This window comes from Culex quinquefasciatus, chromosome 2, assembly GCF_015732765.1.
Source record: "Culex quinquefasciatus strain JHB chromosome 2, VPISU_Cqui_1.0_pri_paternal, whole genome shotgun sequence".
NCBI classification, from domain to species: domain Eukaryota; kingdom Metazoa; phylum Arthropoda; class Insecta; order Diptera; family Culicidae; genus Culex; species Culex quinquefasciatus.
In genome coordinates this window covers 44323930-44346985 of record NC_051862.1, presented here as the reverse complement: position 1 = coordinate 44346985, position 23056 = coordinate 44323930, and the positions used below count along the sequence as shown (strand labels likewise).

The 23056-nt window shown below is 35.7% G+C and overlaps 1 protein-coding gene across 3 annotated transcripts in view; it reads left to right on the top strand.

The window, feature by feature from the left end:
* Positions 1-14437, top strand: part of LOC6040972 (spondin-1) — a 76824-nt gene extending 62387 nt beyond the window's left edge. For all 3 annotated transcript variants that reach the window (XM_038252259.1, XM_038252261.1, XM_038252260.1), the window contains exons 4-8: positions 11113-12614; positions 12675-12996; positions 13057-13221; positions 13284-13438; positions 13502-14437. In XM_038252259.1, coding sequence (XP_038108187.1) covers positions 11113-12614; positions 12675-12996; positions 13057-13221; positions 13284-13438; positions 13502-13810 — 2453 coding nt within the window. In that variant the 3' untranslated portion in view covers positions 13811-14437. The remainder of the gene's footprint in view (positions 1-11112; positions 12615-12674; positions 12997-13056; positions 13222-13283; positions 13439-13501) is intronic.
* The last annotated feature ends 8619 nt before the right edge of the window (positions 14438-23056 follow it).

Here is a 23056-nt window from a genome sequence, read left to right as displayed (position 1 = left end):
GGAGATTGACACTGTATGATTCGAAAAATAGATACGGTTTTTCTTGAATGAAGCTTCTTTAGACAGTGCTTTAAAAAATCGGTTCACATTTTTTTTTGTTTAAATTAAAGGAGAGGTGACTTGACAGTCACCTCCCAAGTAACATTTTTTCCAGGAGTTCTACAAGAGCTCTTCAAGATAGCTACAGCATAGCAGTTTGGACCGCGGTAGGATAAAACTCTCTTCAAGTACTCTTCCAAATTCCTGAAGAAGTCAAAACGCCATTTTAAGTTTTCATGTGACTTTTTCAAATGTTAATCTAGATTTTTAAAACTTCTTATTATTTTCCCCAAATAGCCAAACTCATAACCTTGCTTTTACGTCTTAGACAGCTAAAATCGGATGAAATGGTGCGGAGATATATTATTTGAAAATAGTGGTTTTTGCGAAAAATTACGAAATTGTCATTTTTTAGCCACTCTAGCACGATGTAGGTCACCCTAATGGCCAAACAAAAAAAACAGGTCTAATTGTTTTGGCCAAGGAACCCCAAGAAAAAAAAATTGTGCCAGGTCGGAGACCTTTTTTCGGTTTAGGCCCTTTTCAAATGGAATTGCTGTATTGTAGTTTTTTGAACCAGAGCAATACTCTGCGATTTCGGTTGTAGGTATGGATATGGACTAAATCAACTTTTCACAAATTTCCAAAATGGGCAAAAAATCTTTGACCGAGTTATCGAATTTGCAATCAAATAATACTTTAGTGAATTTTTGGTAAAGTGCACCGTTTTCAAGTTTGTGCCATTTTTAGGTAACATTTCAAGGTAACTTTTTTGGAAATAGTCGAAGTTTTCCATTTTTTTTTAAATAACTTCCCATGTTTGCCCACCTCTGAAAAAAATATTTTTGAAAAGCTGAAAAAAAATTCCATATTTTTGCTTTATTGAACTTTGTTGATACGACCCTTTGTTGCTGAGATATTGCCATGCAAATAATGGTCCGATTTACAATGTTAAAATATGAAACATTCGTGGAATTTTCCGATCTAAAAAAAATCGAAAATCTAAAATCAAGACTAATATTTCAAACGGTTCAAACATTCAATATATATTATATAATATATTTTATATATTTTTTATTTCTATAACCTTTTGAAATGTTAGTTTTGATTTGAAATTTTTGAAAATATTTTTTCGAAAAGATCGGAAAATTTCACGAATATTTTATATTTTACCATTGTAAATCGGACAATTAGTTGCTGAGATATCGACGATAGAAAATGGTGGGTTGTTTGGGTGAGACTTGGAAAACATCAATTTTCATGTTTTTAAACCTGGCAATATCTCAGCAACTAAGGTTCGTATCAAGAATGTTCGATAAAGCAAAATAAAGTGAATTTTCTCAGTTTTTCAAAAATATTTTTTTCAAAGGTTGGGCAAAAAATTTAAAACTGCGACTATTTTCAGAAAAAAATCCTAAAAATGGATATAACTTGAAAACGGTGCACTTAATCAAAAATTCACTTAAGTACTTTTTGATTGCAAATTCGATTTTACATCGAAAACTGAAGTTGAAAAATGTTTGCGACCAATATTTCGATCTTATGAAAAAAATCTGTATTGATTCAAAAATTCATAACTCGGTCAAAGATTTTTTGCCCATTCTGGAAATTTCTGAAAAGTTGGCATTTGATGTCATTTAAAACATATAAAAAATAATAAAAAAATTACAAATAGTGTTTTTTGCAAATCAAGTTTTAGTGACAAAATGAAATTAAAAATAACCAATTTTTTCCGTGTTTTATTTTTTTCAGTGTAGTCCATATCCATACCTACAATTTTGCCAAAGACACCAAATCGATCAAAAAATTTCTTCAAAAGATACAGATTTTTGAATTTTTACGTATCATTTTTGTATGGACAGCTGCCAAATTTGTATGGAAATTTATATGAACGAACTAATGATGCAAAATGGCTTCTTTGGGCATACCGAAGGCACCAAAAAAAATTCAACGGAATTAAAAAATACAAAAATTAAAATTTAAAGAAAAAAGATCGTTTCCATAGAGAACTGCTCACCATGCTCATAACTTCCCAATTTTTATTTTAAATTTTGTTTCCTGATGATTCTAATCTAATCTAATCTAATCTAATCTAACACAAACGCAGCCAGTCCGATGAAAGCATGCTGGAAAGTCTTGTGATAAGATTACGCCCCAAGCACTTTTCTTGTCAATATTAATAATTGCAGTACATCCGAGAACACCCGAAAATGAATTGCAAAATTAAAGCGGCCAGCCCTACTGCGTTGTGTTTACCGCAAAGAGGATTCTGTGAACGGATCACATTTCACAGAATCTACAGGGAGGAAGGATGCGTGGACATACCGTACCAAACGCTCCGAAATAGTAGTGGTTGGGTGTGTAAGTGTAAATTTGGCAAATAATTATATTTAAATGGGGTTCGTGAAAATGGAGAAATGGGGATTGGGAAAATGGAAGATGGAGAAGGGGTAGGAAAGATATTTCATTGATTCAATAGTATATGATTTATATTGGTTTGGTAAGTATGTAAAAAAAAATTATCAAAAAAATTATGGAAAGATCTCACCAAAATCTGGATATTTTAAATGGCAGCTTCAATCTTCATTTTCCTGCAACCGGAATTGGACACAGCCTGACGGCGTGGCGATCGTCACCTCCTCTAGGTTCTTGATAGTTTTCCGTCGACGAACCAAATCGAATAGAATCTGCTTCCATTTAGGGGCTGTTTAAGTGAAGGAAAAGGCTCTGCAGGATGCAAACAGCTTCTGGCTTTGCCGGAAGGGAATCTTCACCGTTCCACCATACGAAAAAGTTTACGGAGAGCTTCACTTTTGTCTTCAGCCATATTAAGATTCTCTTGCAGATTAAAGTCATCCGAAGAAAAAATCCGAAAACGTCGTGGAATTTTGTAAAAAATGGCCAAAAGATGCGAGCAACAACTTGAAAAAAAAAAAAACCGGAGAAAACGTCAAATTCACGACACCGAAAAAAAAATTACGTCCAAACTCGTCCATGGCTACTTCGATCCTCCAAATTTTGTTTCCTGATGATTCGAACCTAAACTAATCAATATGTGTAATGTAAGCAGTGCTGGGATTTATGTATGCTTAACTGAATTGCTAACTTTGTGGATTTTAAAAATCTTGCATTTCTTGATATATAAGGGTCATGCTTCTAAACATATCTTGAGTTTTGAAAAATTCAAAGTGTACGTGTTTCTAAGGACCCCAAAGTTCATGCTTCCCCTCGAGTTGAGTCTGAGTAGAAATTTTGTTGGTCGGTGTTTTTAAACGAAACTTTTAACTTATGTCGGTGATATAAACATGACAGTGATATAAACTTGACTGAATATTATTGATGCTTAATTTGTTTCTATTTTGCAATGAAAAAAATATGAATGCTTTCCAGAGACCATAAAACATATAAGCCAACTAATAGAATATTCTACAAAGTCCTCAAACATTCCGCGATATAAAGTATTTCCAATGCTGAGCAATTGATCCTCCCCAACTTTTTCCTGGTTATTAAACTTGTTCACTTGAAACCAAAAACATCCAAAACTTGCCTCAAACCAATTTCAAAATGCAAAATAACTCCATAAATTTCACCCATGTTTACCAAACAAACTTTCCCGACAGCGCGGTGTCAACTCTAGAGCTTTTCCTATAAAGTTCGCCCGTTCCACCCAAAGCCCACCGCCAACTGCATTGGAAAAATTTAAATTTCAGATTATGATCCGTTCCAGTGCCGAGCTAAACTACTTTCCCCGCGGCGCCCTTCGCAGACCGCCACCATCATCAGTCTAGCGAGATCCGATCCACCGAATCCGTGCGCCTCGCACTGACGGGTCATAAATTTTGACCTTTTTACTCGAGCAAATCGGTTTCGTTTTTTCACAGTTCTGGGGAAAAAAAAACTCCCGAGAATATTTGTGCGAGTATGTTTGCGGAATATGTGCGACCCACTTCATCATGAAAAGTATGTAAATTTCCCCGCGTCTGCCTCGGGATTTTCCCGGCCGTTTTTCCCTCCACGCGAGGTTGGTTGAAAAATTCAGCATGGGCATGATGATGGCCTTGGCCCAGCCAGTTGGGATATGTTTTTTTCCTCTGGTGGCCCCTTTTTGGATTTCATATGAACAATTCTCTGGAATAAAAATATATTTAACAAAACGAATTTTAAATATCAACGTTTGGTTTAACATATTTTTAATTTTTAATATGAACAACATATAATCTTTTTTTTTTATTCTCAACGAAATTCACTCAACTTAATAACATTCTGTGACAATTTGGATAAAATTTTTAAAACGCTGATTGCACACAGAATTGCTGATGGGAGGAATTCGGCTCTCGATGGATCAACATTTTTTGTTGCCATGTCCTTAAACGGAATCTGGTCATATATGATTCTTGGTTGGGCGATATGAAGTACTTCTGTGTGTGCAATATGAATGGTTTAAAACAGTAAAATACTCTCTTTCAGGTCTCATACTAGTAACTAGCTAGCACTACCAGCCTTCAGCTCAAACTAAGTTCGTAAAATCTTGACGAATGCCATGAAATTGCTTCCAGATGCCACAAAACAATGTTATCTTAGCCAATGATTTGAACTGTACACAAGGGCCTCAGTTTATGATTAAATATTTTCATTCAGTAAAAACACAATGTGTGTTTCTATTGCAAGTCAATTGCAAACAATCTGTTGGAGTTTTTCCAGTTAACATGAATTCCGATTCAACAAAACTCATATATCATATCATCGTAATCGTGCTATATTGTCGCATGTCGAGTTTGGACCAAGTTGAGATTCCCAACATTCTATATCAATCCTGAGATATTCAACATAAACTGTAAAAAAAAACTCATGCAATGTTGTCACTCTTCATATAAATTGTGGTTTTATTCCGATGCAGTTTTGTCACATCTGCATCTGAGTCGAATTTTTGATTATGACTCGGGATTGAAGCAACCAAATGTCTGGACAATACACAAATCGGTCAGCCAAACAAAACGTGTTTTTCATTGTTTTCTTTGCGTGCTCCAATTTTTGTCAAACATTAAAACGCCCATTTTTTCTTGGAGCGTCAAAATGCGACAAGATAGCACTATCACGTCGATATGTTCTCTCTGTTTGGATTTGATTTGAATTGCAAATAAACATTCTGTTTGACTAGACCTGCGGATGTGGGATGGAATAAATCATCTGCCTTATGGTACAAAGATAGGCCCTTTTTCGGTTTGCTTCTGCTGGGCATACCGGAAATGATTTTATTATGTTATTGTTATTGTATCGGAATCCGGAAGGCATGCTAATCAATTCATATCGGAACTTCAGATTCTATTCGTAGAATTTAAAAGTTTCGAGTTGATGTTTGTTTTCAAATAAAACAAAATATCAAAATTACTTTTAAAATTTAAACATAAAAATAAATCTTCACGGTTTTATGATGAAATTATGAATACTTCCTTTTCTCAAATTTAAAAAGTTTGATAACAAAAATTTGCTACAGACGTTTCATTTAGGTGAACATGAACATTTCAGTAACAACTTTAAAAAAATCTCATTGCAACTCATTTGCAACTAGAGCGTCCAATTTCCCGTCCCGGGAAAAAAATCCCGGGAATTCCCGGGATTTCCCGGAAAAAAATATTTCCCGTTTCCCGGGAAATTTGTAAATTTCCCGGGAATTCCCGAAATACAAGCAGAAGTATACATTTTCCTACCTTTTTGGCACAAATGTTTTGAAATTATTTGATTTTATTTATTTCAATACACTGTTCATATTGAACTAATCAGCTTGTCTGTAAAATAAATTGTCAAGGTTTAATTCAGATAATATTTATTTTTGAAGCATTCACCACTAGGAAAATTGTTTGCTTATATGTTGGACAACAAATATAAACTATTTTATTTTTACAACCTTTTAAACTTTTTTTGTAATATCATTTGAAAATAAAATATTTACATGTTCCGGCCAAGATCAACATTGAGATTTGAGGATGCAAATTGAACTGATAAACTGTTAAATATAAAAAAATGTCGTTTAGTTTCAACCACTTTTAAATGCTCAAAATTATTTATTACCATATTTAATACCATATATAAATAAAATCATATTATAAACCCATGCAAAACCATTAAAAAACAACTTCGTATCATATGAAATTTATCCAAAGAATGCAACTATATTTAAAAAAAAAACTCCCTCCAAATATTTGAAAACTATGAGTTGTGATTTCATGAAATAGTGTTCCAAGTTAAGAAGCGCTAGAAATAAAATTTCTAAGTTAAATTCAATGATTATTTATCTATTCACAAGTTGAAAATACTTGTTCTGAGATAAATTATTTGTCATGAGAAACCAAATTTCTGCATGATTTTTTTTTTTTTTTTTTCATTTTAACTTGACAAATTTCAAAGCAATTTTATGGTTTTGGAGCATAGATTTTCATTTCAACAAAAATACTAATATTTTTTTCTTTTATTAGGGACGATTGGAAAGACGGCATTCAAATTAGAAAGTTTATATATTTTCTCAAAGTTGCATGATTTTTGACAAGCAGTCAAGCCATTCATTGATCCTCACACTCATTTTGACCATTAAAGTTGCTGTTCTATACAATTTTGTTGCAAAAGATTTATCAGAAACAGGATCAGAATAATTTTCGTTAAATTTCAAATTTCCCGGGAATTCCCGGGATTTCCCGGGAAATTTGTTGAAAATTTCCCGTTTCCCGGGAATTTTGTAACCCCGGGAAATTGGACGCTCTATTTGCAACTGATTGCAAAGAAGGTACAGTCAAGACCAGAAGTACTTAACCTACTACGGTCATGTAGTTGATTTTTTTTTAATAACATTTTATTGCTTCCAGAAAATATTGCCATTAAAGTATTTTTTTCCCCTTTCCAATTATTACCACTCTGAATTGTTCATTTCAAGTCAAAGTCCTGCAAAATCAATTGGCTTAAAATTCCAAGCTGAATTGTCAAAAAATTTTGGACCATCCTTAAAACTAAACAAGACCAAAGAGAAAAAGTGGGCCTTAGATTTCCAACATCTTATCTACGGGGTTTATCAATGTCCCTGTAACAAAATGCTTGCACAAATTTGCAGTGTCTCAGAATTTTTTGCATAGTTTTTCTGTAGGTTTTCCGTGTTTTTTTTTTAACATAGAAATTCATTTGAAGTATTTTGGATTAGGATTTATCTCTATCTATTTCATTTGAAGTAAGAGATAATCGTTGCAAATGTATTTTCAATATGATTGTTGTGCCAAGAATTTTCTTTTCTAAATGTATTTACTAAATCATTTTTTATTTTAAAAAAACACTTCTGGAAACTAAAAGTCAGATTTTCAAAATTTAAGAGCAAAAAGTATCAAAATACTTCACACATTATACAGTTCTGCACCTGTCACAAATTTGCTTTCAATTAATGAATACAAACAAATGTTGTTTTTCCCGAGTTTTAGGTTTTTTGTGTTCCATAATGTTTATAAATAATTTTGCAATCGATTCTACGGTGCTTAAATAAAAATATAAAATTAAACCAATAATATTTTTTGGCGAAATTTAGAAAAAAGTCATTTTCGATTCGACTTAGTATTTCAATAAAATTTTTAATTAAAACCAATAATATTTTTGGGGAAATTCCGTAAAAAAAAATCAATATTCGATTTGTTGGATTTCGATGAATTTCAGTATGCCCAAAGAAGCCATTTTGCATCATTAGTATGTCCATATATTTTTCCATACAAATCTGGCAGCTGCCCATACAAAAATGATGTCAATTCATTTTAAAACACTTTTTTCATTCAAATGTTGAAACCTAGGCTAGTAATTTCAATTTTTATTGACCCCCCCCCCTCGACTTTGGTCAGAGCCGAGGGATATAAATTTCAAAAAATATTTGCAACGGCCTTATTCATTTTTTGAAATTAGTTCCCATGTTTGCCCACTTTTGAACAAAATAATTTTGAAAAGCTGAATTTCATATTACGCCCTTTTAAAATGTAAATCTAGATTCAAAAAACTAAAATATTGTTTTCGAAAAGATCGGAAAATTTCACAAATATTTTATATTTAAACATTGAAAATCGCATGATTAGTTGCTTAGATATGAATTTAGAAAATAGTGGGTTGTTTGGGTGAGACTTAGAAAACATAACATCAATTTTCCTGTTTTTTTAATCTTTGCATGGCAATATGTCAGCAACTAAGGGTCGTTTCAACAAAGCTCATAAAAGCAAAATATAGGAAATTTTACAAAAATATTGGCACTAATTATTAAAAATTAATAAGTGCGACTTTTTAGAACAAAAAAAGTTCCCAAGAAATGTCTATAACTTGAAAACGATGCACTTTATTCTAATTTCACTGAGGTACTTTCGATTGCAAATTCGATTTTACATAGAAAAATGAAGTTGAAATTTTTTTGTGACCGATATTTCGATTTTTTGAAAAAATCGGTATTGATTCAAAAATTCGAAAGTTAGCCAAAATTTTTTTGTGCGTTCTGGAAATTTCTTAAAAAGTTGGCATTTGATGTCCTCTAAAACAAATCAGAAAATGAAAAAAAAAAAAACAATAAAAAAGTGTTTTTTGCAAATTAAGTTTTAGTGACAAAAAGTGAAATTAAAAATCACCAAAAAAAAAATTACCGTTTACCTTTTTTTTCAGTATAGTCCATATCCATACCTACAACTTTGCCTAAGACACTAAATCGATCAAAAATTCCTTCAAAAGATACAGATTTTATGATTTTCACACAACATTTTTGTATGGGCAGCTGCCAGATTTGTAAGGAAAATTATATGGACAAACTTTGGTTTCTTTTGGCATACCGAAGGCACCAAAAAAAGTTTCAGCCGGATTAAAAAAAATGCAAAAATTAAAATTGCAAAAAAGACCGGTTTCGTAGAGAATTTGTCAATGATTTGGTGACAAAATGTAATTTTTGTGGATATTTTTTTTTTTCACGAGATAATGAAACCATTTAGGGAGTTTTTGGATCTGAAATAGTAAAAGAAGAAACAATGAAACCTGTTCAAAAAATATCATAGCAATGGGTTGTGCAACCAACTACCCCCTTTGTCTTGATCAAATCCATGATTGAAAGACCTAGACTGTCTGCTCAAGTAGATAAAAAATACCATTTCAAGATGCTCATATTAGTGAACACAAGCAAGGCAAAGGCAATTATTCAACAAAATTATAATTTGCATCTCCAACACTGTTTCAGAGCTGAACATATAATTTTAAGCTAAAAAAATCATCAAATTAATCTGCTTTAGTCAATCAAGAATTTTCTTCTGACATGGTTTTCTTGGTAAATAGTACATTATTGCTAAATATGCAAGTGTGACAACACAGCACTATCTCGAAGAATTGACAATTTATGGCACAAACATGGGCAGAATTAACACTAAAAGCAAATAAAAATAAAACCATTTGCAAAATCATTTTCCCATCTATAGTTAAGCTGGAAGCTCAACCACGGATTTGATTTTCATTTACTCGAACAACTTTAATGGCCCCATCAAAGCCATTCAAAATCCCATAAGCGACGACCCTTCCAGCAATGTCCCTGTCTTTCGATTTACAAAAGTGCCAGAAAAAAAACCGGTCCATCCCAAAACAAACCCATTTCTACCCAAGTGCCACTTCCGTTTCAAATTTTCTCCCGGATAACTAAAGTCATTACCATTATTGCTTTCCGATCATTTATTTTTACCCTGTCGGTGCCATCAGCTCCCTACTGGAGGATAGGAACTGGGTCTTGCCAGGGTGAATCCAACATAAAACAAACCATTTTTCCCTCGCTAGTGTTTATTGAAATGAGATTACGTGGTGGTATGCGAATCTATAAAAAGAACCATGAGCGTAGCAATTTTACAAAAGTTTGATTTTTAAATTCTGCTTTATTTTTTTAAATTAAGGATTTGTATTCAAAATAGTTATTGCAAATATAATTGAAAAACACATTTTTATCTGATCAAAAGCAATCAATCTCAAACAACGCCACTGGCCCACCTATAAATCCGTTTTAGCAATACTACACTACACTCGCACCAGCGCAGCAATTTTCCCTCTGTTAAAGAGCTCTTTGTTCGCCCTAATGGAAAAGTCATTTCCACGCCCGGGTTAATTGTCAATTAAAACAGTAAAACACAAAAAAAAATGCTGAGATATGAAATAAAGAGTAAAATCAGCAAGCAACCCAATTACAATAAAAGGGGAGAGAAGAAAAAGGATTGGGGAAAGGGGATGACAGCATTCGAAATCGGTTGATGAGTTGTAAAATGCTTTTCCATGTGAAATGAGGGAAAAATCGTGTTTAAGGTAAAATGAGCTATTATTGTTTTCTTTTTTCTAGCATGTTTCCAAGAAACCGCTGGCAAACATTGAATGACGTATTGTAAGGAGCACCACCTTAATTTTTTTTTTACTGGGTTTATTTATTTGGGTCAACTCAACTCATCTCTGTTTTCTGTATCGGACCTTTCCATTTCAGGACATGTTTTTTCAGTACCATAAAATATTTCGATTTTATTGTTTTTTTGAATAACACTCATTATAGTCATCATTTTATTTTGGAACAAATTCGGAAAAATTTGCAATTTTATCAGTTGGATTTGTACAAGAAAAAAAAAATGTTGCAAGACATTTAATTAAAAATGCACTCTTTCAAAAACTTATAAAACTTTTTGGTTATTCACAATTCCAGTGTTGGCATTCTCGCACTCTCGCGATAAAAATCCTCTCTCTCATGTTCTCGCCGTGAGTCCCGAGCTGCCGAGAGCAACTCGCCGATTGCCCGTTCTCTCCTCGGCTCGCAAACGGGCGAGCTCGCTAGAAGTTTAAACCAAACCGAAACGAAAATAAAAACAGCACAACTATTGAAGTTACACATCTTTACCATTGTGTCATTCACATTCATAACCCTGATAAACAAATTGCTTTTTTGGAACGAATGGCTAGCACGAGGTGCTCGTGAGCGCTCGTGGCGAGTGAGAAAACCATTCCTTCTTCTCACTCGAATCCCAACACTGCACAACTCTCAATGCATTTCATTTCTTCTCCTTCCAGTCAGCCTGGTCGGCATCCGGTCGATGCAGGTGCCGCACAAGTTTTCCGGATTCTTCCTGGCCGCCGAAAAGGAACTGTCGCTAAACCGTCCGGAGCTGCAGGGCAACAACGGTGGCAACGGTCTGCACAACGTGGGCACGTTCCACCTGCTGGGCGATGCGCTGACCAAGTTCAGCGAGCGCTGCCCGAACGCAGTCACCCAGACCAGTTCGATTCCGAAGAGTGAGATTCAGGTCAACTGGATCGCACCTCCGGCCGGAAGTGGGTGTATTGCGATTCGGGCTACCGTTGTGGAGCATCGGGACGTCTGGTACATGGACGACGGCCCGCTGAGCAAGATCTTCTGCGAGGACGAAGCGGACTCGGTGGACACGCAGCCGCCGGTACTGAAGGAGTGCTGCGCTTGTGATGAGGCCAAGTACGAGTTGACGTTTGAGGGACTGTGGTCTCGGCATACCCATCCGAAGGATTTTCCGTCGAACGGGTGGTTGACCAGGTTCAGCGACGTGATTGGAGCTTCGCATACTGTGGACTACCGGTTCTGGGAGTACGGACAGGTGGCGAGTGAGGGACTTAAGCAGGTCGCGGAACATGGTTCGACGCGAATGCTGGAGAGCGAACTCAAGAATCAGAGTGACAAAATTCGAACGATTATCAAGGCACGTGGAATCTCTTATCCGAATGTGACTGGGAAAACGTTTGCGGTGTTCCGGGTGGACTCCAACCACCATCTGGTGTCGATCGTGTCGATGCTGGATCCTTCACCGGATTGGATTGTCGGGGTGTCCGGATTGGAGCTTTGCCTCACGAACTGCTCTTGGATCGAGAACAAGATATTGAATCTCTACCCATGGGACGCCGGTACCGACAGTGGTCCGACGTACATCTCTCCCGATCAGCCAACGAATCCTCCGGATGCGATCCGCCGGATCAAGTCTAACTATCCGAACGACCCTCGATCGCCGTTCTACGAGCCAAGTGGAGCCGAGATGAAGCCGCTGGCCAGGATTTACCTATCGCGACAGAGATTGTACGAGAAGAACTGTGACTCGGACAACGAGGAAGAAAACGAAAACAAGCAGGCCTGCGAGACGGATTCCTGGGGTGAGTGGACCGAGTGCAGCTCGCGGTGCGGCAAGGGCAAGCAGACCCGACGTCGCACGTACAAGTACCCGAACAAGGCCAAACAAGGCGACTGCAAGAAGAAGCTGTTCGATCGCCGTCCGTGCGTCGGATCCGAACGGGACTGCGACTACCAGACGAGCCAGGAGCTGGACGAACGCTACCAGAGCGATCCGGAGTGCGAGCTGACCGAGTGGGGACCGTGGAGCGAGTGCAGCACACCCTGCGGAAAGGGCAACAAGACCCGCTCGAGGAAGTACAAGAAGAAGGGCGCCCGCAAGAAGTGCGAACGGATGCCGAATCCACCGCTGCTGCAGCAGACCGTACCGTGTAGTGAGGAGTGCGCTGGAGATATTTCTCAAGCGGTTAGAAGTGCCGATGTAGGTTGAGGAAACGATCATGTTGACGACTTTTTTTAACGATTCTTCCCCCTTGAACAGAACAACCCGATGTGCAAGATGACCCAGTGGTCCGAGTGGGGACCGTGCAGCGTGACGTGCGGGCTCGGCCGTCGGATGCGAACCCGGATGCCGATCAGCAAGGCGCTGAACACGCGGCTGCACCACAAACGCTTCGTCAACTATTACCTGACGAAGCAACGACCGAGCGAAGACGACGACGATGAGGAAGAGGACGAAGAAGATGGGGACAACAGCCTTCAGATCATGGACGCGAACGATCCGTGCTACGGCATGGACACCGTCGAGGAAGTTCTCTGTGGACATGATCTGCCGGCTTGCGATGGGCTGTACGGGGTGCCGGGTAAGAGCGATTCGGGAGATTTATTTTTGTAGTTTGTTCAATGAAATTTTTTTAATACAGAACTCTGCTTCCTGGAACCGAAGCCGGGTCACTGTCGGGATTCGCAGACGCGATGGTACTTTGACAGCGAAAAGAACGACTGCTCGATCCTGTTCTTCACCGGCTGCGGAGGCAACAACAACAACTTTATGTCTCGCGAGGACTGTCTGGACACGTGCAGTAAAGGTAGGTTGGACTACATCCTGGAAAAATCCCGAAAGCTGATTCGTTCATTGTTTCCCAACTAGATCGCAAATTCACCAACATCCCGATCCGCGACCAGAAGAGCAGCTCCGACTTCTCCGCCGATTTCAAGCAGGACTGCAAGACTTCCCACTGGAAGCGTGGCCCGTGCAACGCAACCTGCGGCGAGGGCTTCCGCACCAAGAGCAGAACCATTCTCGTAAGTCCCCCACAACCCCATTTACCAAACATTCCTAGATCTTACGACGACGCGAAATTTCAGGTTCATCCCGCCAACGGTGGCCAGCGCTGCCCGCGGAAGCTGCGCAAGCTCGAGCGCTGCTTCGTCCACTGCGACTCGTCCCGGCACGACACGAACCCGTCGTGGGGACCCAGCACCCGCTACTCGCCGGAACCGATCGAGTGCGAGTACTCGGCCTGGTCGGCGTGGTCACCGTGCAGCAAGACGTGCGGCGACTTTGCCGTCCAGCAGCGCACCCGGTACGTGCTGAACCCGGAGAACGCCCGGTACTGTCCGCACCGGCTCGAGGAGCGGAAATGTGATATAATGCCTTGCTTGCTGGGCAATTGAGGAGGAGGAGGAGCAGGAGGAGAATTTTCGGGAAAGGAGGCGAGAAGATTTTGTTTCAACTTTTCGCAATATTACTTATATTAGCGCGCACACACAAACAGACAACACACAACCATGTATTTATGCACTCTTTCACGGATGCAGTTTAAAACGCAACTTAGTTTACAGACGATGTTTCATCACGCAAGCAAAGTTAGAACACATATGAGCGGAATTTTGACGAGCTAGATTTAGTTTGGAACGGTGACGTGGTTTTAGGAGCAGATTAATGTTGATTTTAACAGCCACTTGGCTAATGAACAGATGTAACCAGAAATATCACACACACTCACAAGATGTAAGTAAAGTAGGGAAGCAACTTTTGTACACACATTAGGGCAGCCAAAAACAACGCTTCAAATTGGAACATTCGATGTAATTTGAGAAATGAACAATAAAAAAACAACACACACAATTGAAAAAAATATTCAAAACAGTGAACGAAGTTTATTTGTATATAGCTATTGGTTTTTGTGCATGCCGAAATAAATAAAGCAACAATGTAATTCACACCTGCATAAAACCAGATGAAATCAAAGTGATGTTACAATAAAAATTTGGATCGATGAATGGCAATACGTATTGGAACTTTGATGTTTTAATTAACAAGAAAGAAAGTCCAAAGTGGTGCAGCTAAAACGATTTCGCTAAACTTTTATTAATCCAAATTCCATAACTAATATAAATTGATGATTATTTTTCATTTTATTATTTTACTCTTACTTTTTCAATCCAAGTGTTGAAAACTAGGCTTGTAATTTCATTTTTTATATTTTTTTATTTTTTTGCCCCCCCCCCCCACGACTTTGGTCAGAGCCGAGGGACATAAACTTTGAAAAATATTTGCAACGGCCTTAATGCAACAAGTTGCTAAATTAAGATTATTTAAGCACTAGTCGTAAATTTAATAAAAAGTCAAAGTAGTTATGTCACAGACATAACCGGAATGGCGTAGACTACGTCTGGATTTTTTTCTTAAAAGGTCCAATAAACCAAATTTTTAGTTTTTGCTTTTTGGGTGTTTTGAAAACCGCCTTGAGTCAGGGGTATTAAAAAACACTCAAAAAGCAAAAATTCAAAATTTGGTTTATTGGTCCTTTTTAAAAAAAAACTCCAGACGTGAAGTTTTGAGATGTGGACATATAGTTTTCCATATCTTAATTTTGAAGAATTAGCTAGATACTAAATATACATTAACGGAGTAAGATCCAAGGATTTCCAGAAGCGTTTATTGCTTACCAGTCTGCCAATTAATTACTCAATATACTGGTCCCAAATAATTAATTACATAAATTACTAAACTACTTTTCACTACGATAAAAAACATTTAATTTAAATTTAAGTATTCATTTCTAATTATTTATTAATAGCTCATTCGATAGCTTTTTCAAAAATTATGCTGTTACTTTTTTTGTACCGATCTGGATATTGTGAATTTCACGTATAATTTTTATTGAAAATAGTTATAGGCGATACGAGCCAAACAAAAACTTTGACAAATATTTGCAGCGGCTCTTCTTTAAAATTGTGAAATTTATCAAAAAAACGTTAAGTTTTAAAATGTTTTTAAAACATTGCTTTGACATTACTTTGCAAGTTCTTTTTTCTCAAGCAAATTAAAGAAATCTGTAACTGAAAATAAGGAAAATGTGAAATGTGACATTTACATTGGCTTTCATTTCTGCATCTGAATATTAGTCGATTTAAATTTCACTGAGTTTGATTTTTAACATTGAAACATTTGTCTCAGATATATTGAAATTTTTTCGGGAAAATAGCTGAGCTCTTATTACAGGACTGTCAATTTCTACAGATGATGAAAAAATATAAAAAAAATATTTTTATTTTTATTGATTTTTAAATGGCTATCACTTGAAAACTTTGTTTTTATCAATGATAATTAAATACATTTCGGTTTTAAATATTTGATCCACATAAACTTTAAATAATTTTGACTGCCTATTTGAAAGGAAAAGCATAAAAAATTAATCAATTCCAATGTAGTTCCTGAAAAAAAAACATATTTTTAAAATTACTAAATAAAAATGAATGGATTTCGGATTCACAAAACATTTTTCACTGGGTAATATATCATGACTTTGCCTTTTGTTGTTAATCAGCTTCGATAAACAACATGATAAAAATAAATTTTAGGAGAGAACTATGGTGAATAAGGCCTTCTACATACAGAATCAGTTTTTTCAATCTTTGTGTTTCACTCTTATATGAAATTAATAAAATATTGTTAAAATAGATTATGTATGAAAAGTAAACAGTTGAAGAAGTACAATTTAAAAAAACAATAATTCAGCTCTACAACTTTGTAAAACATTGTTACACTCTAAAAAACAACCCTGAAAAGTAAGAAAAAACACGAAAATTTAAAATGAAAATTTTTGTTATAGATGATAAAATGACCCTTCTGGGTCAATGTAGATTCGAAAAGTACATTAAATTTCCCATAAAATGACATGTTCCACAATTTTTTACAGTCGAGTAACGGAAAATGGGAGAATTTTTAAAACTTTTTTTGTGTTTTATTCGATGAAAAATACGTTTTTTCGGAATTCTGAGTACCCCATCAAATCGGGCGTCTAATTTTACATAAAAGTCCCTTTGACACCAAATTTCTATCTCATTACCGTTTCAGGCTGCAAATTATTGAAAAACACCTCTTTTTTCGCATGTTCAAAAATGGAAGGGGTCGTACCGCCCCTCCGTCACGAGATATCAAAAAACGGACCTCAGATTTGTGATCAGGGACAAAAGTTACCCCTTAGGACAAAGTTTCACGCAAATCGAAGAGGGGTCGAGGCAACTGCTGTGTGAGTTGGCGGAGAATTACCCATCTTTAATAATACCTTGGTTTCATCATAAGATTTTTTGTATCAAGTCGATGTTATGAATTGAAAGAAGTTATATTCATTAGTAAGAAAGGCTCTATCTCACCCCTGGTGGGATTAAATCGGGTTTTTTTTATTGAAATGTTCATACCTTGGCATGTAATTTCAATTTTTCAGTATAAACGCTAACACGCTATCATTACAAACTAATAATCAAATAATCAGCGTCAATAATAAAAAATCGAAGATTATCCAAATTTTAACGTAGTGATTCGCTTCATACCTCATTCGAAAGAATTTCACGTGATCCTTTTGATTTATGTTGTCGGTCGAGCAAATTTTAACGTTTTGTGTGCGAAAATAATAAAAACCCGCAAATTCGGAACACTATTTTCTTATATAAAACAAGCAATCTTATGGTAAAATTAAAATCTCGTTTTTGAAAGAATCTTTATGATACTATCCCCTTTAACCAGGAGCCGTAATCCCACATGATACGTTTCCCACATTATTTGTTGACTATATTTTCGACATGCCTACAAGAAATAATGAAATATGGTTCGTGGAAAATCAACATGTAATATTCATCCCGTGCTCCTGTAATTGAACGGTGGTTTCGTCAAAATGCTCAGGTAAGGTTTTTTTTTTGTTATAAATGTATATGCCAGGTTGGTTTCAAAATAATTGGATCCGTTATAGTAAGAAGTCGATCAATATCATCAAGTTTAATATGAGTGAAGCAGCTATTAATTGCTTTGTTGAATAATATTATGAACACCGGCAAACATCTAATGAAAAAAAGGACTTTCAAAGTTTGAAATGTAAAGAAATATGTTTTTTTAAGTAAACAACGGCTAATCACATCAAATGCAGCGCCACGTGTCAGGTTATCAAGTTCACCACCCTACAAACTTACAGATCACTGGTGGGGAAGAGCCCACGTCCGAAAGAAGCCTTCTTTTCCTCTCACAGCCTACCCTTTCAAGAGATAAACTTTTCCAATCAAACGTGAGAGGGGCTTTCCTCGACCTCGACGAGGATGACGATAACAAAAACCGATCAACTTGTATTGATGATAAAGCGGAATATTGAATAAATATTACCGTCTCTTGAAAGTTTTCCGCCGCCTTTATTGGATCAGCTTTTTTGCGATTGAAAGGGGAGCTTTGAAAAGTTATCCTCTGTTGGAGGAATTTTTGATAGCAGGTACCAAACAAGTGTGTAGTCCTTTGATAAATATGAGAAAATTGTTTGCTTTGAAATCGAACATAGCGGTATTGTTGCTTTGCAAACAATTTAAATAAACCTAGGTTCTTACTAATTTTGTTAAATTAAAAATAGGAATTAATTAAAACGCTATCATTATTTGCCAAGCAAATAACGCTCGCAATATTCAGCTCAAATTATCCATGTAAATATCTCAGACCGTCAACACTCAATCTCTACCACTGAATAGCCCTTAGCGAAAGTCAACAACCACAAGCTCCTTCGGAATCTTCAAAGTCCATGATTATCAAGGAGCAATTTAAACGCACTCCTTTCCAAAGGTACCTAATCTTGACCGAGCTTCCAACTCGCTACAAGGATCCTACTACATTTCATTCCCCGGCTGACAAGACGTCCGTCACTCCATTCAACACTCACTCAAACGGAACGAACCGTAGGTTGGCAAATGAATAAGATCAGAGAGGTTGGTTACAAATTCAAGTGCCTTCCGGCTGTTTGCGCTGTCGACCATGGAGAAACTCCTTCGTCATCTTGGTTTATTCCGTCCTGTGATTGGCTGACCTACCGTGTACAAAAAGTGAAGAAACTAATTTAGATTACATGGCATCAATTTTAACCCAAGTTTAATACGTGTATTTCGATTTCAATATTTAGCTTGAGACTCACCTCTGTTTGTCTGTGAAATTACTTCAGAGTAAATGGTAGCAAGCCACTTTCACAGATCTACGAGCATCGTTTCCCAACAGTGCAACTGACCCAGATTGCAATCCGGAATGATTTGCGGTCAAGGTATGTATGAGGGAAGATTGTCAAGTGCAGCAGCTGAGCTGATATCGGGAGCTGGAATATATGGGCCGTGATTGCATTCAATTACAGCACCGCACTCGATCAAAGCCAAGAAGAACTCTCTGGGAGACCTGGAGGGCTTTCAGGACATACCGATAAGGATTTGCTGGTCGGACGGTCAGGAACGAAGAAGAATGTTAATTATTTATAAATCACAGAGCAAGTGACCGACATCAAGATGAAAGTTCTCTGGTGAACGCACCTGGTCCCAGTACATTGGAGCAATTAATCTTGACATGGAAGCGGCCCTGTCATTTGCTGAAGAAGAAAATCGATTCATTGCAGTCTATTTGAAGTCATGCTTTTAGCATTTAGACTGCCAGTTTAAGCAGAACAATAAGTGCTGCTAAATTAATTCAAATAAGTTTTTGACAGCAGCACAAAAATGACCGTAATGATTCGCTTTACACCTCATTGGAAATAATAAAAATCCACAAATTCGAAACACTTTTTTGTAACACATAGCAAAAACGTTACTTAATCCACCTTTAAGTGGTTGGTGCCTTCCTCACATTTATAAAGTGAATAAACTACACAGCATCAAAAACATGTATGAATAACACTTAATTTTATCAAAATAACTGAGAATCGGCTTCAAAAATGTGTATAATGAACACTTAAGTGCTCATGACTTTTGAAAGGATTATCAGACCTTCAATCTTTAGGACTCATTAGAAAGGTCTTTTGATTACCCATTCAACGATGGGTCGCATGATAGATCCGGACAACGTTTTCATCAAAATATCTGAGATCCGGCCTCTGAAAAGTGTATAAATAACACTTTTGATAGGCTTGTCAGATCTTCAATGTTTTGGACTCGTTGGAAACGTCTTTTCAATACCTTTCTAATAATGTATAACATGACGGGTTTTCATACAAAAACCACCCTTTTTACAATCTTCCGGACTTGAACCAAAATCGTTTTTTTAGCAAAACTTTTGAAGTACTTTTCTAAACTTCAAAATATTAACTAGGGTCTTGTGGGACCCCAAGACGGATCGAATGAGACCAAAACGCTACAAATCGGTACAGCCAGTCCGGAGATAATCGTGTGCATATTTTTCGGTGCACAGGCTTACAGACATACACACGCACAGACATTTGTTCAGAATTTAAATCAAAGTCGATAGGTATACATGAAGGTGTGTCTACGAGGTCAAATAAAGAAGTTCATTATTCGAGTGATTTTATAGCCTTTCCTCATTGACTCTTAATTTTATTTTAATAAGGGTTGGAAGATTTGACTTGTTGTAAAATATGCTAAATTTTAGTAGTCAAAGTTGACCTCTGATTAACGTAGGACTATAAAATGTTTAAAAAAATGTAATTATTTCAACATTTTGCATATTTTATATATAAATAAATGTACAATATTTTTTGCAGTACCCCAGACTATGCCTCATCGCTATTTTTTACAATTTAATTGATAGTAGTCTATAGTAGAAAATGTTAAAAAGCAACAAAAAAACTGACTGTAAAAACATGAAAAAACTAAAAAGGCAAAATGTAATGATAGGATCTGATAGAACAAGCCAAATACTATCAAAAGCAAATATAAACTAAAGATTTGCAATGGAAATTAAAGTATTTCATTTCTTTTTTTTTTTAAACAAGAAAAGTAAAGTTTTTCATAGAACAAAAATTGGACGCTAGAGGGTTAAGTATACTATCTTAAAGGGCACCGTTTTGAGGTGATTTTCACAAAAATTTCGCAATGTTTCAATAGTGCCCATAGTTGCTCAAGCCTTTTTGCCTTCCTCACCTTACTGAGGAAAGGCTATAAAATCACTCGGAAAATGAACTTTTTATTTAGACCTCCTAGTCCAGGGGTGCCCAACCTTTTGGCCCTGCGGGCCAGATCTGATGTTTCTAAAGCAGTGGCGGGCCGAAACTAATATTTGATAAAAGTTGAAGAAGTTAACACATTTTTGCTCAACTTTTATTATTGGGTTCTTTTAAAGAAAATAAAAGAACCCAATAATAAACTAGTGTTGCAAATAAGATTCCTAAAACTTGATTTTAAGAATGAAAAACAAGGATAACATACAAAAATGAGTTTATTTGAGTTATTTTAATTTTTGTTTGTTTAAAATTGTATAGCTTTGTTTTTAACGATTGCAATTTTTATTTAAAAAAAAAAAACATTCAAATTTCAATGGTCGTTGCAATTTTTTAAGTTTAATTTCCTCAACACTACGATATAAAAAATCAATGAGACATGATAAAATTTATTCAAACGAAATTTGGATTCGTATATCCTTTTTAAAAAACAAACTTTTTGCGTTTTTATGCACCTTTATTCAAATATTTTAATAAATATTTTAAAATGATTTTAAACACAAGCTAAATTTAAAAAGTGTAAAAAATATGCATTAAATCATTTTTGATTCGTTATTTTTCAAATTCTAAGTTACGAAAAAAAAATATTTTTGCTCTCTTATTGAGACATTTTTTTTATATTTTTAAAATATTGGCCGCGATCTATTCTCAGTATGAATAATTTGCCTTTTTAAGCTTCATTAAAAAAACTTTATCACTGAAAAGTTGTTCTGGAAAAATCATTAGCTTTCGCTTACTTATTTATTTAAAAATATAGAAAATAGAAAAAAAAACTTCGATTTGAAGTAAACACAGTAAAAACCGAAAGAAATTTAAATTCAGAGTAATTTTATACATTTTTAGACAACGATTCAAGTTTTTTTTTCATAAATTTTACAATTTTACGAAATGGATAATTTTGTTTTCTTGCAAAATTTTTCAGTTTGGAAATATCGATGTAGAAATTACAAGAATTAAATTCAAACATGAAGAATGTTGTTATAATATTATAAAATTTGATCTTAAGATTATTTTGTTAATTCAGACAATCAATTTATTTATTTAATATTTTATGAACAGCCTTAAGGGCCGGTCATAGAATTATTTTGAAAAGCCGTCGTGGGCCGGATAAAATGGCTTCAAGGGCCGGATCCGGCCCGCGGGCCGGACGTTGGGCAGGCCTGTCCTAGTCCTACCTTCATTTGTACATATCGACTCAGAATCACCAGCTGAGCAAATGTCTGTGTGTTTGGCTGTATGTAGACATGTGTACCAAATCAATGTCACTGGAATATCTTGTCACAGGCTCAACCGATTTTGGCCGGAAGGGTTTTAATCGATCTGTCTTATCGTCCCCTAAGTTGCTATTTAAAATCATGCAGTTTGATCATGTATTTAAAAAGTTATGTTAAAAAAACTGTTTCATATTAAATTAAAATTATGGTAAAAAGGGTGGTTTTTTCATGAAACCCTCACATGTTATATATTTTTAGAAAGCATATGAGAAGACCTTTTAGGTGGAGTAATAATATTCAAGATCTGACTTACCTATCTTAAATTACAAGCAGTTTAAAAAATTGTCTGAATTCACATAACCTCAACTGGTTGGGTCTGATCGTCACGGAAAAGTCATGTAGAGGGATGCCATTTTCCTCAAAGGCCGTGTCTGTATAATCTTGACAAAAAGTCTGTAGGTAGTCTGTTTTTGTACTCATCACTTATTTTTATTAGGACTTCTTAGGTGCTGCAAACGTTAGGGGAGATCCATAAACATGTGGACACTTTAGGGGGATTGAAATCACTATAAATGAGAGGAAGGCACCAACCACCTAAAGGTGGATTAAGTAACGTTTTTTTTTTTTTTGAAAACATTAGAAACATTTCTAACAATTTGTCTACAACCAATGAAAATTGAAGCATTGGTTACTGAGGTACAAAACCAAACTTTTTTCCATTCTTCAAACTCGATAAGCTATGGGATACCCTATGTTTATAAAAACTTTTCAAATAAAACTCGAAAAATTGAACAAGAAATAGGAAATATAAGAATTTTTGATTTTCACTCTTATTTTACTCAACTTTCAAATTCCGATACCTCAACCGTTTAAAAAAAATACGTAAATTGTTCTCTGTCTTTCTGATAACAATATTATCATAATTTGTCATTCAAGAATAATGAAAATGCCCTTTCAAATATCCGAATTGACTTTAAAATTTGCTTATATTTTTCTCGAAAAGATCCGCAATTTTCACGTATGATTCATTTTCAAAAGCTGCACATCGCCCTGAGGTTTTTGCAGCAGGATTTTTGCTACATACATTTTAGTATTACTATCTACAAAATATTTTACAACAAAGTTTGACTGTTTTTACAACCTCATGCAGGATTGGATCCGTAAGATTGACAATTTTGGAATAAGAAGACAACAACTGGGTAATTCTCTACCAACTCACACGAAATCGGGAAAAGTTG